The sequence below is a fragment of the Rosa chinensis genome, chromosome 1 (assembly GCF_002994745.2).
Source record: "Rosa chinensis cultivar Old Blush chromosome 1, RchiOBHm-V2, whole genome shotgun sequence".
Lineage (NCBI taxonomy): Eukaryota > Viridiplantae > Streptophyta > Magnoliopsida > Rosales > Rosaceae > Rosa > Rosa chinensis.
In genome coordinates this window covers 43,537,694-43,551,499 of record NC_037088.1, presented here as the reverse complement: position 1 = coordinate 43,551,499, position 13,806 = coordinate 43,537,694, and the positions used below count along the sequence as shown (strand labels likewise).

General features: G+C 36.7%; 2 protein-coding genes across 4 annotated transcripts in view; both read right to left on the bottom strand.

The window, feature by feature from the left end:
* The window catches only part of LOC112177823 (vestitone reductase), a 44,588-nt gene extending 35,504 nt beyond the window's left edge, over positions 1 to 9,084 (bottom strand). The window contains exons 1-4 of one of the 2 annotated variants that reach the window (XM_024316075.2): positions 8,864 to 9,082; positions 7,878 to 8,402; positions 7,080 to 7,275; positions 6,418 to 6,989 (exon numbers count right to left, since the gene is read on the bottom strand). In XM_024316075.2, the coding sequence (XP_024171843.1) occupies positions 6,848 to 6,989; positions 7,080 to 7,275; positions 7,878 to 8,402; positions 8,864 to 8,984 (984 nt within the window). In that variant the 5' untranslated portion in view covers positions 8,985 to 9,082 and the 3' untranslated portion in view covers positions 6,418 to 6,847. Of the gene's footprint in view, positions 1 to 6,417; positions 6,990 to 7,079; positions 7,276 to 7,877; positions 8,403 to 8,863 lie in introns of those variants that run through there. The other variant, XM_024316078.2, reaches the window with a different exon arrangement.
* A 1,251-nt stretch (positions 9,085 to 10,335) lies between these two features.
* LOC112182140 (vestitone reductase) lies at positions 10,336 to 13,722 on the bottom strand. 2 transcript variants are annotated; one of them, XM_024320584.2, is made up of 4 exons: positions 13,431 to 13,722; positions 12,604 to 13,151; positions 11,679 to 11,874; positions 10,336 to 10,777 (listed from the first exon to the last, which is right to left on the bottom strand). In XM_024320584.2, exons 1-4 carry the CDS (start codon positions 13,565 to 13,567, stop codon positions 10,636 to 10,638), a joined length of 1,023 nt encoding a protein of 340 aa, XP_024176352.2. In that variant the 5' UTR covers positions 13,568 to 13,722; the 3' UTR covers positions 10,336 to 10,635. The 2 variants fall into 2 exon arrangements, with proteins under 2 accessions (XP_024176352.2, XP_024176351.1); XM_024320583.2 differs by having other exon boundaries at positions 10,339 to 10,777; positions 12,604 to 13,128.
* Positions 13,723 to 13,806: the final 84 nt, after the last annotated feature.

The window sequence follows — 13,806 nt, the reverse complement described above, 5'->3', positions numbered from 1 at the left end:
TTATAAAACATGAAATCAACATAAAAAATAATATGCAAACTAGAATGTTTAACCTCATATAGAGGTATAATTATTTTCACCTCATAAAAAGGTAAGTCTTTCACCATATATGTCTAAAACAAAGGTAAAAGTTTAACCACGCACTATATATACCTCATATGCAGATACATAAACAAAAATTATATTTACACTATAACAAATCATCAATCCATTGATGAGAGAAATGGTTCGTGTAACAGAGTAATGAAGACAAATTAAGTCAACAATTTCAGTACACACACACACACGGAATAATAATATTTACCTCAACGGTGCTGATAAGAAAAGTGATGGTGATAAGAAAGACGAGACAATATTGATAGGAGAGAAGAGAAAGAAGAAGAAGAATAAGGAGAAAGAGAACGAGAATGAGACAATATGTATTAGGCAAGATCAAAGAAGAATAGTGTCTTATATATTATATATAGAATTTTTTTTTTTAGATAAAGAGCTCATACATTAATTTGGCCCTAATTCATGGGCAAAGAATAGTACAAAAGACTACTCTATTTTGACAATTGAAAGCTCAGAGTAGTCTATGCTAACAAAAACATCTCGTACCTGACTCCAAACGCCGAGCACGCCATTGTGGTGCGTTGAAACCAAATACTTCTACAAAGGCTCATAGAGGAGCTCCCACTAGCATAGACAAGACAAACCCAACCGAGTTAAAAGTGATCGAGGTTTGTCACCTAACTAACAACTAGAAAAAAACAAACACAAAACAAATGTCTAGACAGGGCCGAAACCCACTACCTCCCACAAAGGGAATTATTAAAAAAAAACAGCTACAAATAAACACAGAGCCCTAACCCAACTAAGTCTGGCCCAAAAGGCCCAGCCCCAAAGCCCATTCACAGATCCCTGACAAAGCTCCCCACCGCAAAACCTAGCCACCATGGAGAAGAACCACCAGCCGCCGCTGCCGACGAAGCACCAAAACCCGTGAACCAGCCTGGTGTGACGTCCCGAACCCGGATTCACCAGTTTACTAGTCATTTGGACAGTAAACAACTTTTACTTTCACTTTTACTGTCGTTTCAATGCTTTTAGGGGGCCCTAAAAGTTGACTTTTTGTTTGGGTCAAAATTTGAGAAATTTTCCTTCATGAAGGTTGTAGAGGACGTTAAACCGAGCGCGTGCATATGTGGTACGTAAAAATCGGACTTCGTATGCGAGAGTTATGGCCAAAAATGTGAAGTTACTGTTCATGGTAATTTTTGATTAAAATAGAAATTTACCCCGGGTAGGTTTCCATTTCCGGAAACCCACCCCAGCTCTTTCTCTCTCCTCTCCCCCGACCTCTCTCTTCTCCGGTTCGACCATTTTCCCTCTCCCTCCGATTTCCGGCGATTCCGGCCACCAACCGGCGTGCCACCGGTCACCAGAGGAGCGCCTCCTCCCTCCGAGCACCCTAGCAACCTTGGTTTTCCACGATTTGGCCGGAAAACCACGGATCGAAGGAAAAACTCCTCCGGCTGCAGTTTGAAGCTTTTGCCGATTTCCGGCGATTCCGACCACCTCCGGTCCCCATCTCGCCGTCGAAGGTTCGGTTTTCATCACTGATCATTTCCCCTATGGCCTTGTATCACGATTTGTTGTGTAGATGCCGAATCGACGAATTGAAATTCTAGGGTTCTTGAGGATTTCTGGGTTTTTGTTCATTGAATCGATTTCGGCCATTTTTAATTGTTATTTGGGAATGTTGTAGTTGAGAAGTTGAATCAGTGTGTTGAGAAGGTGCTACTGCCAAATTTTGGTGGCCATCGGAGATGGTGGCGGCGGCGCCGCCACTGTGGGCGGCGGTAGCGGCGGCTAGGGTAGTTTATAAATTTCAATTTTTAGCTAGTTAAATTCTATAATTATCATAGAGCTTATATATGAAGTTTGGTGAATTTTGGAGGAGTTTGGAATTGTTTGTGAATTTTCGAAGTTTGGAGTTTTGTGGTGGAATTATGGGAAATCCGGCCGTCGGATTTCCCTCGTTTTCATTATGGAATATGTAAATTGAGGAATTAGAATTGTGGAAGAGATTTGGGTTGAATTTGAGAAGTATTGGAGATAGGGATTTTCGGATTTCGTTTAAGTTCGTAATTATTTTATCGGATTGCCGTTTACGGAAATATAATTGTGTACAGGGCAATGTCGTGAGCTACGGTTAGATGAAGGAACTCGTTTGCGTGGTTGCCAATAGTACTGTGAGTGGACATTTGTTTTTAAATTAATTCCGCATGCAGTATTATTATTATTTTCTTCCAATTGAGATTTAATTATGTTTTGAATATTTGAGATTTAGTTTATCGAGATTTATTTATGGATTACGAGATTAGTATTGAAATTCCTTCCCGAGGGCTTTTAGTAGATTTTTGAGATAGTCATTCATGAGTTATTGAGTTGGGAAATGATTTTCGGGAAGTGACTGATTCGGAAAAATATTATGAGAATTATTGTTTTCGAATATCAGTTTTTATGAAGATATACGAGTGCGAGGGATTTAGCAAATATTTGAGCATGATTGATTTATCGAGATTTATTGGGTTTTGAATTCCGCACTTATCAGACTTGGGTTAGATGGAGCTTTCTTTCCGAAAGCAATTATTGAATTATAGAGTATGTGATTATGCTTTCGAGGATTTATTGAGATATCGAAGATTGAGTTAGTGAGTTATTACTGAGTTATGCTTTCGGTGAATTATTAATGATTTATTGAGGTAATATCGAGTTTCTTTCCGAAAGCAAGTGATTGAAAGAGGTTATGTTCAGTTCTTGAGGAGGCTATTCAGTTTATTAAGGAGGCCAGTTTTGGCGCATGCGTATCTTACCTAGTCGGCAGTCCCTTCTAGGTAATAGTCTGGTTGGCAGTCCCTTCCAGACTACAGCTCGGTTGGCAGTCCCATCCGATGCGTCACCTGGTTGGCAGTCCCTTCCAGATGACATGAGGTAGTTAGTCGGCAGTCCCGTCTACTACCTGTGGTTAGTCGGCAGTCCCGTCTACTACATGTGGCTAGTTGGCAGTCCCATCTATCCACCGCCTCCTATTCCGGTTGGCAGTCCATTCCGATGCGTCATCTGGGTGGCAGTCCCTCCTAGATGGCATGAGATGACTTGACAGCAGTCCTTTCTAGTCATCAAACGAGCCTCATGAAAATGGATGTTTTTATAAGGATTGAGGATGAGATTTTAAGAGATTTCAAGATGTTCTTGTTACGTGATTGAGATTTCAGTAAAGAGGATGATTAAAAGTATTTCCAAGATTGTTACTGCATGCGAGGTTTTAGAGAATAACTTGGGAAAGCATTAAGTTTTATTTATTCATTTGAAATCACTTATTTTTCGTCCACTCACTCTAACATATTTTAAATGTTTTCCCCTGGGCCCTTCGGTTTTAAATGCCCAGTTTGCAGGCCAGTTTAGCTTGAGGTCGAGCGTACTTGGGGTTGAGGCATAGCTGTCATAGCTTCCGCATTATAAAAGCATCGATCATTTATCTTGCTTTCTATTCTCTTGTTCGCCTGTATATTAGATTGCTCTGATAACCTATGAGATTAATATTCTTAAGTTTCAGAATTGTTTGGTGATATGAGAGATGTTGTGATATAGGGAGCAGGGTGGCTCCAGGAGAATAAGGATGGATGATTTAGAAGTGTAATTGTTTTTCTACAGGTTTTGGGTTGTCCATTTTTAGGGGAAGTTCTGTCAAAATTTTGGTAGAATTTCTTCTAAGGTGGGCCCCACAGGGTCTCTTCGGATTTCAGGGTGAAATCCGGGGCGGGTCCTGTCACCTGGCCACCATTATGCCAGCACAACTCCTCCAACAAAGAAGCCCACCATCGACAAAGAATCGAAAGAGCATCTTGTCACCAGATCCGCGCCGCCGCAAAACAACTACCCTCCGCCGGCGCGCACCGTTTTGAAGCCTGAGAAAGCATGGATGCCGCCGTCGCCACCTCCACTCCGCTAGTGCTGCGCCTCCAGCCGCGAAGCCCATCAAAGCGAAGGTCAGATCGCCCAATAGGGAAACCCAACCTCCCCCCAAAGATCACTATGAGAAGACCCCAACCGCGTCAGACCCTCACTTGAACCACACCTGTATCCGAGCCAGAACCCTTCGACCAGAGCCACCGACCCCTTAACTAAAACCTCCCCGTCCGGCTGCACTCACCGCCCTCCAATGAGGCCAGAGGCCTGCCTCAACTTGGTAAGCTGCCGGATGAGAATCGATTCCCAAGACAAAAAAACCCTAGGTTCAGAGCTTTTTTTTATTTTTTATTTTTTATATTGATTTCTTAGGTACCCTTGCCAAGATGAGATTAGGGTTAACTACGGTATAGATTTTTCTTTTGAATTCAATCAGTAATATAAATTAATGTCAAGATATTAAATTTCCTGATATTATATTAAAACAAATTGCAATAATTTAGGATTACAGTAAATATATTGATTTTTTGTGCAAAAGATATTAAACAAGGGTATATTAGGAATAAATTTTGAGTCGGCAAGATAAAAAAGGAAATAAATCCAATATGGCAGCTGAGTTATAGGACTGCAATTAACAAAACAATTCATCCGGACTACAATCAATATAGAATCGAGATTTGAACTTTAATCAAATTAACTCTAAAATTTAGGTTGGTACTATTCACACACCATTTTTCTCTATTCACACACCCCCTCTATTTTTCTATTACTTTAATTCAATTTCTTTTAAAACTTACCCTAACTACCCTTCCTTATAATTATGTTTCTTTTTCCATTTGGCAAGTCAGTCATCCTCAAATCCTAAACCCTTATTTTTCCGCAGACACAGAGGACTTCAAAACTCTTTTCGATTCCCTCTTTTCTTTTTCATTGAAAACTTATGTAGCATAGTCATTATATCTCTCTAATATGATGCTTTGAAGTTTAATCATGGTAGAACAAGAAACTTTAGACCCATCATTTGAGAAAATTTTACATTTGATTTGCAATGGAGACATGGAAAAAAAATGAGTTCAGTAATCATTCGAGCCCCTTTGAATCCATTATTCCTGTTAAGATTTTAACTAAAATTATTTGGTGTATTTGATTCCATTGAGCAACTATAAAACTTTACAACAAAATGATGGTCTATGATTATAAACATGATTTGGTCTACTATATTATGCTAGTAGAACATAGTTTTGTCCCCACACGAAGATTGCAACTCATTGCATTCAATATTATGTAGAGCATCTCTAAATTTTATGTACATCTTCAACTGCAGTGTGGAAGCTTGTGGCTGAAGTAGATAAAACGTTGATTCCATATTTATTTTATTTTTTTATTTTATTTGAGGATGATGCACCTAGATTAAGAGTCATAAACAAACAAGCATTGAGTTTGGTACTGTACAAAGTATGAGGACAAGCTTTACAATTTGGATTCAGTTGGGTGAAGGTGATTACTTGGGAAACATATTCTTTCTCTAATAATACAGGTCATTCCACTTAATAAACGTATTATTTTTCCTTCATTTATAGGTAAAAAAAATTGATTTATTGTATAATGATGTTTCATTCATGATTGAATTGCCAAATAGAAAAAAATAAAAAATAAAAAGAAACAGATTTATAAGTAAGGGTAGTTAGGGAAGTTTATAAAAAAAATTTGAATTAAAGTAATAGAAAATTAGAAGAGGTGTGCGAATAGAGAAAAAGGGTGTGTGAATAGCACCACCCAAAACTTATAGCTTTAGATAGTAGACAATTTTTACAGAGACATAATTTATTTTTAACTTTTAAAACTTTAAGGAAATATTGTGTTAATGTTGTCAAAAAGAAGAAAAAAAAAATTAAAAAACTAATCTTCCCAACATGCATGAATTGAACCAAGGACTAGCTGCAAAATCCATACCCTACCACTACACCAAGTTAGCTAGTGGTAATGTTATAGAAACGCTAAGCTACTTATAAACGTTTTCATATACATAAATTTAAAAATATATATATATATATATATATATATATATATATAAGTGAGTGGGGCACCAGACCCATTGGGTCCTCATGTGGCTCCACCCCTGCTCACAACCGTTGTTTAGAAAATTATCATATTAAATGTTTTCATTAGAATCACTCCCGTCGGTAACTCACGCAAGTACATTGCTCTCATCAAAATCCAACAATATGAAAAAAAAAAAAAAAAAAGAAGTGCATTAACACCAAACCATTTTTTTGGGCCCCCAAGTAGACATCAAACTTTAAATTCTATAACGTCGTTATTGAGTCATATTCACTTAATGAATTTTATGTCGTGCTTCATTGTCATTAAATCTAACTCACATGATGAATATAATAATGCAGTTATAATTTATTTATTTCCATCAATATCCTCCACCATTAGTTTTAAATTCAACAGCAGTTGAGTACAACTAAGTATGAAAATCACTAAGTATGTGAAAATAATTGTTCAAAAACAAGATTAGAAGAAGACTCACTAATGTTAATTACATAATTTGCACCTGAATTTGATAATGTGCATACACTCACCCACAGGGCCACAGACCCAATGCTCAATGCTAAACTTGAAATCACTTTTCCCTGTTTGCCTCACAGAAAGAAAGGGTGCTCTATATGATTACATTTAAAGACCACTTATGGAGATTATTTCTCCCTAAATCATCTTCAGTTCACCCCAAATAACCATTCCAAATCATTTTATTTTTATATTATTGGTATTAAACCAGAAAAGTTCCTTTCCCAACCAAATTGAGAATGATTGTACCCATAATGTTTCAAAGTTTACCTAAATGCATAGGACCATATGTAGACCTTATAATGCCAGAGAGGAATTAGAGATAACCCTTCTCTTTGCAGCAGTGAATTGCCTCACTGAACATCTCATCAACCCCATACTTAAATTCGAAAGCTGAATCCAAGAGTTTCTTTGATGACAGACCAGGAAACTTAGGACTTTTAACTTCCTTTAATGACCTGCAAATAGACAGATCCAAGACGAAATACATTTAGAGATGGAAGCAAAAAGAGAGATTGAAGTAATATGAAGTAGAATAGTTAACTTACTCTGCTGAGGGTATTTGCAATTCGGGGAATTTGGCAGAAAGGAACTCGGCCATTTCTTCAATTGTTATGACATTTGATGAGCAATTGTATCTCCCTTTTGCATCATGATGTTCGAAAAGGAAAATGTGCGCTCTGGCGACATCATCCACATGTACCACTGACATATTGATAAGAACAGGATATTCATCCTTGTTTCCTGCATTAAGCATAGATGTCAAAGAAGCTTTTTAACATGTGGTTAGGACTTTGGAATCTAATAAATTCTTAATTATTCTAGATTTGGACTTTAAATCCTTCATTTTTATGTCTGTCATTTTAAATGTGCAGTATTCCTTTACTAATCCTTGAAAAGAAGGCATTTCCAAATTTGCCAACTCCAACAGGCTAACTTGGAATGATATAAACTCTTACAGATTCACAAGATACTTCACCAAATAAGGAACCTTCATCGAATTCTAGAAGTCAAACATCTATTCCCAACATTGATTTTAAGTAAGAATGTACTAAATTCATGAGTTGTCTGAAACTGTTGTTATAGTTGATTCAAAACAGCTTGATATATATTATATTACGTGTTTGCTTATCCTAAGGCCTAACATTATATCCGGTAGTATTGCAAAAAGACTATAATTGCGTTGAAACACATTGTATGCCATATTGCCATTGAAGCCCCCAAGTTTAACAGAAGGCAAAGTAGATCGTTTACACAAATAGAAATTGTATAGGATATGTCTACTAGTTCATTTTGGAAATGCAACCAAAGCAGATGTGTTTTTAGTCATTTTATGCTAAACATACCTAAAACCAGAGCCAATGCGGTCCAAACAGAGCCAGGGAACTTGGGACAAATGAAGGGGCCAACAACAAAAGAAGGAATTACTGTCACAACCTCCAATCCATTTTTCTCCGAAAATTCAAGAACTGCCCTTTCAGTCAATGTCTTCGAAATCATGTATGAGCCTCCATAAGGCTTTAAAGCTTTAATGTAATCAGTATCACTCCAAAAACTCTCATCCATGTCTTCCACATCCTTGTTGCTAAATGCAACAGCAGATGCACTAGAAGTGTACACAACTCGTTTCACTGTTTTTGCATGTAAGCACGCCTTGAGGATACCAAGGGCTCCATCGATTGATCTTTTCGTCACTGCTGGTTCAGGTTCCTTGTCTTCAAAGTCAACCGGAGTAGCAACATGGAACACTCCGACACATCCTTGGATGGCTGCATTGAAACTTTCTGGGTTGCTTAGGTCCGCGTTGAAAATTTGGAGCCTTTCTTCTGCTCCTGGCAAAGCTGTGAGGAAGCTTACATCTTTCTTGTGTTCTGATTGAAAAAGTATTACTGTTATGATTTTCTTTTCAAGTACACACTAACTAAGTAGCTAGAAGTAAATTTGCACCAAACTTCAGTTTGCGCTAACAATAAAGACTTCTTTATGTGCGAGGCAGAACAATTCAACGATAAAGAAAACTTGTAGATTGGCCTTTTATCCCAATATGAAAAAATGTTTCAGAAAGGCAAAGGTTTGAACATTCATAGCAATAACTCACTTCTAGGCATTAAATTTAAACTTGGTTCAATTTCTTTTATAGTTTTACAAAAGGAAAGTTCATATTTATTATGATCAAAACAAATAATTTATACCCAGATACAATTTGGCATGCAAATACATAAACAACCAGCTCAATCATAATTAAAACCCCTAGTTCTTTAATCAAGGAATCAACTAAGTTAATACCCACATTTATAAAAGAAAGGGAAGTGAAACTGTGAAGGTGACTCACCTGGGTCTGATCTAACAGTAGTATTGACATAGTAACCATGCTCAAGAAGCCTCAGAATCAACCAGGACCCTATGAACCCTGAACCTCCCGTTACACATACTCTACCTTTCTCTCCTTCCATCTATATCTGTCTTCAGTTCACAAATCTTGTTCGTTAATTGCATTCTTTAGAATCTAGATATATCTATTCATTTTAACCCCATACTTTTTTTTCAACTCCATTGTCTTGTCACTTTCTTATAAATTCTTCATTTCTACTCAAGTGCACAAAGACTTTCCTATGGTTGTTGGTGGAAGACTTTTCTATGGTTGTTGGTGGAAGCTAGCTGGGTCCCTATGCCATAATTACAAAGGCTCAATTGTCGTTGTTACGGTTGTTGTTCTTTTCTATTATTCTTTTCTATATTTTTTCATTTTTCGAAGGAATCTATTATTATTAATAAAGGTTACCATACGTGCTACATCATCGGATATGAATATTCAATACCAAATTACCAATGAACACCGATCCTTGGTTCAACCGTGCAATTTAGAAGACGCAAGTGCACTGCCAATTAGTAGGTGCGTTGCCCCTATTACATTGCACTGAGCGATGTAAACATAGAAGATAGCAAGACTAAGAAGTGCACAACCCTCCGTATTTAGGCATTTCTACTAGTAATAGGAAAATTATAGCATGGTTCCGGATCATGGTACACGTAGTGGTCTAGGTTAATGTTATTGGTACATATGTCTTGCAGTTATTTATGATTGGTCTCTTAATTTAATTTATCTTTTTTCTTTCACTTCTTGCATGGTCCCCACCAAATTCGAGTAATATTATTGGCTTGAACCACTACGTGGCACTTTACTCCGTGACCACAAAATAATTATTCAGTAAGATAATACAAGTTTTTATAAACTCAAATATTTTTGTCAAAATAAATAAATAAATAAATTCATAAATATACTCATTCTTCTGTTTGGAAATATTAAGAAGGAAATATACGCAAGTGCACTACCATTTAATTGATGACGTTAAGTTGTTAATTCAGTCTTTTCCTAGTTGTAGTAACCATTTTGTGAGACGAGAAGGTAATAAAGTTGCCCACCGTTTAGCAAAAGAGCCTTTGAAAGTTAGTCAACCGTTACTTTGTTTAGAGTCGGGGCCAGATTGGCTTCATCAGTCTGTCAGTATGGATTTCCAGTGTGAAGTCTAGTTGGGTCAATGTTTTGCAGGGGTCACCATATCGGTTTGCTTTTGTAGATTGTTGATCCACAACTCATTGTATTCAATTCATTATTAATGAAGTATTCTTTTGATCAAAAAAATGAAAGAAGGAAAATTTTGTTTTTTATTTTGTTGAGTTTGAGATGTCATTTATAATGAGTGAAATTATACATAATGAAAGGAAAGTAAAGTAATTCCTATTAGAGAATTAGAATAACAAATTCACCTCATTCATGACTCACGAGGAATCTGCAAAATTTTTCATTTCATGAATTTTGCACTCTATGTGGGGGCAAAGCAAAGGTATTTCATCTGCACTTACAACCAAGCCCCAGATAGAACCAGATAAAGGTGTACTAGAAAAAAGTGGTAAAAATAAGTAGCTATATATTCTCATCATCAGGGTAAAGGTGTTGCAAATATATACTTCCTTTCTTAACATGAATCACACGCACACACATAGTTAATCTTCTCACTTATTTAGTTATCTTTAACGCTAATGGGATTTGAATATGTGATCTCCATAAGTTAGACACGGGCCACAGCTCACTTGTAACATGAATTATAGAAAACCCTTCTCTTTGCAAGATTGAATAGCGCCATCAAACATTTCCCCAAGGCCGTATTTAAATTTGAAGCCAGTATTCAACAGTTTCATTGACGATACATTAGTTCCTTTGTAACCTTTAATCTCCATTAACTGACTGAAAAGGAACCAATTAATTAGAAAAAGTGAGTAGGCATTGACACATTAATTTGACATCACAAAAGAAGAATTAATGAAGAAATGTTATGAGGTATGTTAGCTAGCTTCAATCGTTTACGCTCATGTGAGTTAATTTAAACCGTAAATCATTATTGGTCTAAGACTTACTCTGAAAACCTACATCGATCATATGTCATCATTATATGGGCCGTTTTGAATTGCTGATTATTGATGTGAGTAATACATATGCATGCACTACTAACCAGAGGCGGAGCCAGAATTTAAAGTTAACTGGGGCACAAATATAAAATATCAAAATATGAAAAATCTCTATTTAAAATTATATCTATTAAAATGATGATTGTTCTCAACGAGATTTCATATTTTAAAATCGTTTCTAAACATTTTCCTTATTTATACTACTAAAATGTCTTTCTCAATAAATGAAATCAAACGATCAAGTATCAAATTGGAACAAGATTTGATTTTTCTTGTGTATTAAATAAAGAATTTTTCTGTATAATTAATTAATCCATAGACCAACTAAGTTACTTAAATAATTAAAACAAAAATGCTGAGGTTAAGGAGAATCGAACCCTGAAAGTGTTTCAAGAATTTTTCTGTATAATTAATTAATCCATAGACCAACTAAGTTACTTAAATAATTAAAACAAAAATGCTGAAGCTAAGGAGAATCGAACCCTGAAAGTGTTTCAAGGCAAAAAGCAATATTACCGCTGCGCCATGATGGCTACTTGGTATATATATTAACTTAATTTAATTTATATGTAAAACAATTAGTGGGTCCCGTGACCCACTATGCCCCTATGTGGCCCCGCCACTGCTACTAACGCTAGCATTTTATTTACAAGAATATAACAAGAGAAACGATGTCTTACTCTGGTATTGATATATGAAGTTCTGGGTATCTTGCGGAAAGAAAGTCATAAAACTCATGAATCATTGTTTGGATCGACGAACAAATGTACCTCCCTTTTGCATTAGCATGTTCAAGAAGGAAGATATGGGCACTCGCCACATCATCTATGTGCACCATATATGTGCTAACAAGATATTTACATTGCTCTTGGTCACCTGCATGGATTGAAAAAAACACTAGCTAATTGAGCAAATTAAAATTCAATTATATAGAGTGCAATAAAACTTCGGAAAGAAATGGCATGGAATCAATTATATCCGACTTGCTAATAAAGAGCATATCTCAAATAATGATGTACAGATGTAGTACTATTTGGCAAATATGACAGAATAAATGATTTTGTGTGTGTCAGAAATGGCTAGCTAGCATTCATGTTTATGTCAAAAATGGTATGATCGATCAAAGAATTGAAGTATACAAGTTAGAAAACCAAATCATTTGATACCGTCAAGTTAAAAAAACTAAATCATTTGGTAAGGCCGGTATGCAGAGTTAGAATTTCAAACTTTCATGACATTAATTTTATATATCAAAGAAGTTAGAACGATTAATTTACATTCTTGATGTGAGATACACTTCTTGTCAACAACATGAAATGAATACGTTAAATTAGCATATATGACAATTGGTTTGTCCCGGAATATAGCATTGCCATACATGCATCAAGGCTGAGAATGTCAACAAAATCCTTGAAATGAACAAGTTTTTGTGTGTACATGCACTTTAGTTTAGTTAATTTTGCTCAATACTTTATACAATTTCCCTTATTTTTGTGTTGATACCTTTCTATTTTGACCCTCGATGTATCTAATTTCCTGATATTTTAATCGTTTCATGCATTGTATTAATCTAGTTTATAAAGTATAAAGGGAAAAATAGTATACCAAAAATGGGAGCCATGCCCATGTACACGGAAGCAGGAACATTTGGACAAACGAAGGGTCCAACAACTATAGGCAAAACCACAGTGACAAGATCCAAACCATTCCTCTCTGCAAATTCCAGGGCTGTCCTCTCCACCAGAGTCTTGGAAACCAAGTAAGAAGAGATCACAAGCTTGTTACTTCTGCATACATCAGCCTCACTCCATGTGTTTTCATCAGTTTCTTCAAGACGCTTGCTGTTGTACAATATTGTGGCCAAACTGGATGTGTAAACCACTCGCCTCACCGTCTTGCAACTTAGGCATGCCTTCAAAATGCCTAGTGTTCCTTCCAGGGCTCGTTTGGTTACGGTTTCCTCGGGTTCTTTGCCTTCAACGTCCATGGGGTGAGCAAGGTGGAAGACACCGGTGCAGCCTTGGATGGCGTCGTTGAAGGTCTCGGGGTTGTTGAGATCTGCATGGAAGATTTGGAGTTTCTCTTGTGCTCCTGGAAGGCTTGTCAGGTAGCTGATATCTCTCTTGCCTTCTGACAAATGGAACATATACAAGCTCATTAAATTAGAGTCTGCAGATTATTTGATCAACTCTGAACCCTAAAACTACGTTGCTTTGGACAAAAGTATCCGATCTGGTTAACTGGTTCAAACCGCATGTTTATGAAACCTGAAAGGCCTTAAAAGCGAGTTAAATTGAAATAAGAAATTAGCTTGAACAAATTAAGTTATGCAATAGAAAACATATCATACATATCGATTCTCTGAATCGTTTGGTATATGAATATTTATTAAAACTAACTGCATCTATGTCCATATATGCTCCCATACTTACTAGCTGGATCTAATGGTGGCTCGAACCGAGTAACCATGCTGAAGCAGCCTCAGAATCAGCCATGAGGCTATATATCCTGTTCCACCAGTTACACAGACTGTACCTCTGACTTCTTCCATCGACCGATCTCTCTCCATCACTGTGTAATTGTCCGACTTAATTAGCTAATTAAGGTGATGGTTATAGAGATGATGATTTAGGTTTCACGGAGAGCTTGAAATGATGGGTCAGTCCCTCCTTAATTGGAGGAGGAAATCCATGTGGTGGTTTACTACATGATAGGAAAGCATTATTTTCTGTAGCCTTGGTGACCCATTGAATGCAAAGAAGGCTAGTTGCCATATGAATAGCAAAGTTGGTGCAGTAGAGTTTGAAA

Coding starts and splice junctions, on each gene's coding strand:
- LOC112182140 (XM_024320584.2), bottom strand. CDS start 13,567: ATGGAGAGAGATCGGTCGATGGAAGAAGTCAGAGGTACAGTCTGTGTA. Junction 13,152..13,430: donor GCCACCATTAGATCCAGCTA/GTAAGTATGGGA, acceptor TAATTTAATGAG/CTTGTATATGTTCCATTTGT. Junction 11,875..12,603: donor GGGCATGGCTCCCATTTTTG/GTATACTATTTT, acceptor CAATCCATGCAG/GTGACCAAGAGCAATGTAAA.